This window comes from Brachyhypopomus gauderio, unplaced genomic scaffold (assembly GCF_052324685.1).
Source record: "Brachyhypopomus gauderio isolate BG-103 unplaced genomic scaffold, BGAUD_0.2 sc69, whole genome shotgun sequence".
Taxonomy (NCBI): Eukaryota; Metazoa; Chordata; class Actinopteri; order Gymnotiformes; family Hypopomidae; genus Brachyhypopomus; species Brachyhypopomus gauderio.
The window spans coordinates 310925-313786 of record NW_027506890.1 but is presented as its reverse complement, the minus strand read 5'-3'; the positions used below and the strand labels follow the sequence as shown (position 1 = coordinate 313786).

The following is a 2862-nucleotide window of genomic DNA, read 5'->3' as shown; positions in this document are numbered from 1 at the left end:
TGCAGCCTCTGATCAGTAGAAAGTTTTCTGAGAAAATATTTCTTGTACTGATTGTATTTTATTGTTTATTTATTTAGCCTGTTTTACTGAATGTCAAGAGAAATTCATAATCGCAGATTTAAGTGAAACGCTGACCGTGTGCGGACATTTGGTAACACCTGGTCAATAAAAGAAATGGAGAAGAAACGTTTCTGCGGTTCTGTGCGTTTCGGCACTTTTTACTGACAGTCATGCGTCAAATGGCTGAGCAGAACGAATCCCTATTAACAGCAAAAGCTTTTCACCAAAAGCTGGATTACATGTGGATTACTGTGTTTGACAGTTAATGGCCAGACAATTGTAAGAATTTGTCCTATTCGCATTTTGGTCTCTTTTGTACGTTTTTATGTGTTTTCACCGTGACACGTTAAATTGCTATTTGAATTCTTGATAGGTCCTTTAAAAAATAGAGAAGTTAAAATTTATATAACTAATTACACCTTGTCTGAGCTTTAACTGAACTACTAAAGATTACGCAACAACAACAACAACAATAATAATAATAATGCTTATTTTTTATATAATAGCAACAATAATAATTTTTTAATTTTAAACATACTATAGCTTTTCGAAAGTCCTTTTATTTACATCTCTATTTAAATTAATAAACTAGACACATGAAAAATGAATTCAAGTCGCTAAATATAATTCCTTTATATTGAAATTGCATTTATTTAGTTTTAGAGTTGATGGTTTATTTATTTGTTTATGTGTATGTTTATTTTAGTTTGGTGTATATTTTTTTGCCCGGCTGGAGTTTCTTCATTTGCATATCCTCCACAACTCCTCCCCTCATTCTATAAGACCCTGCGCGGCAATGCACTGTTCATAACTGCTGCGGTCTCTAATGTCTCCAAAGATTCTTATTTGGTGGACGCGCAAGTATGTTTATGAACAGATGAAAACACAACATGGACACGGTTTGCAATGTTTGCCTAGTCAGTGCGTAGAAACAGCCTAGCTCTTTCTTTTTCTTTTTCGGATTTTCTGGATATTTCTATTCTGTGGTTTCCCATTGATTCCCTTCTTACGTTGGAGAAGATCATTTTTTCATTATGGCATTTGCCATGTTGCGGCCCATGGCGACTCATCTGGTGTACCCAGACCACAATATGCTGTCGGAGGATGAGGACAACCGCAGTGAAAGCGACGGCAGCTCGGACCAAAGTTATGGGTGTTGTGCCAGCGACAAGCGGCGGCGCATGTCCCGCAAGTCCGGAGTGAGCAGCCTGGTGATTGTCAAGCAGAGGAACGCGGCCAACGCGCGGGAACGGGACAGGACGCAGAGCGTCAACACGGCGTTCACGGCGTTACGGACTCTCATCCCTACGGAGCCGGTGGACAGAAAGCTGTCCAAGATCGAGACTCTTCGGCTGGCGTCCAGCTACATCTCCCACTTAGCCAACGTGCTGCTTATAGGTGACGGTAGCGAGGACGCGCAGCCGTGCCTGAGCGCAGTGTACGGCGCGCAAGGTGAAAGCGGGGGAAAACAACCGCGTGCCATATGCACGTTCTGCCTTAGCAACCAGAGGAAAGGGGTAAGCACGTGCACGTTCTGCCTTAGCAACCACAGGACAGGGGTAAGCACTTGTACGTTTGCAGCAAGTACTATATTAGCACGTGCAATGAAACGGTTAAGGAAATGCAGCGTTGTGCTACTTTTTTCAGTGCTCACATCTGCGCTGAAAAGCGTCAACGCCCAATCTGATCCTTACACAACATGACGCAATGACCATTTTATTTATATTGTGCAATGATATTTGTAATTCTCAAAAGACTCGAGTATATCTTGACTGTATGTTGGAACTGCTACAAGTGCTGTATAGGATACGTTTAAATCACGGCGTACTCCAACGGTTGTAAAAAAGTCAACGCGTTTTATGCAGGCTAGAACTTTGTATCGTAGTGAATGTTGTTGAATTGTGATTAATGTATTATGTGGTTCTATTGCAAAGTCTTGCATGTCATTTGTCTGGTGACATTTTGCAATCCGATTCGCAACAAGAAAAATTTAAGTCCCTACCGTAATCATTGTTTAATGTCTGTATGTTGATAACAAATGTGTTAAATTTCTTCCTTGAGTCTTTAGCATGTAATTACACTCATTTCTAAATTCGCCCTTGTGTGTTTTGCAGGTAAAGGATGGCAAAGATTGTCTCAGAATGCGAGGAATAACTTCTTTGCGAATGAGTCGCCGATAGCCGACTATGAAAGGTCGCCGCTTCGGTTGTGAGACGATCACGTCCAACTCAGGGAGACAGAAACGCGCCGGTCCGCCACACAGCACACGCGGCTCGCGCCTGCAGGAGCACGTAGAGACTTTATTTTAAAGTACTAGTAAGTGATTCAAGAGACAGCTCTTTATGTATTTCCTTGATTTTTTTTCATTTATTTGAACATTTTGTAAATGCAGTGCATACATTTTTCCCCAAGAGAGATTTTATAGATTTTTAAAAATTGTGTGAACACAAGGTCTGTATCCCACAGTGAAAAAATAAAGTTTATTTTTGTCAGATTTATAATTCCACTCGATTTTCATTTTCAGTGTGCATTATTTTGTATCTTGATAAAAGCCACGTGTGACTGGATCCAACTCCTAGAACAATAACAGTGGAAACAGTGATAACTAGAGCGAAGTGCTTATCAGGACACTCGTCACGTTACCATTGCGCTCTAACAGTAAAACTAAGATGTCTCAGAGAGGTGTTGAACTTACAGGATTCAAAGAGAATCTGCGTTTTATTTTCTACAACATACTTCTGTTTTGTTTGATAGAATCTGTTCGCACTATTAAAAAACGTGTAGTAGCCCATATAATCCATA

At 40.4% G+C, this 2862-nt stretch overlaps 1 protein-coding gene across 1 annotated transcript; it reads left to right on the top strand.

Annotated features, from left to right (window-relative positions):
- The first annotated feature begins 869 nt into the window (after positions 1–869).
- On the top strand, positions 870–2561 carry tcf15 (transcription factor 15). The gene is made up of 2 exons (XM_076989702.1): positions 870–1577; positions 2175–2561. The coding sequence occupies exons 1-2, from the start codon at positions 1095–1097 to the stop codon at positions 2238–2240; spliced, it is 549 nt and encodes a 182-aa protein (XP_076845817.1). The 5' UTR covers positions 870–1094; the 3' UTR covers positions 2241–2561.
- The last annotated feature ends 301 nt before the right edge of the window (positions 2562–2862 follow it).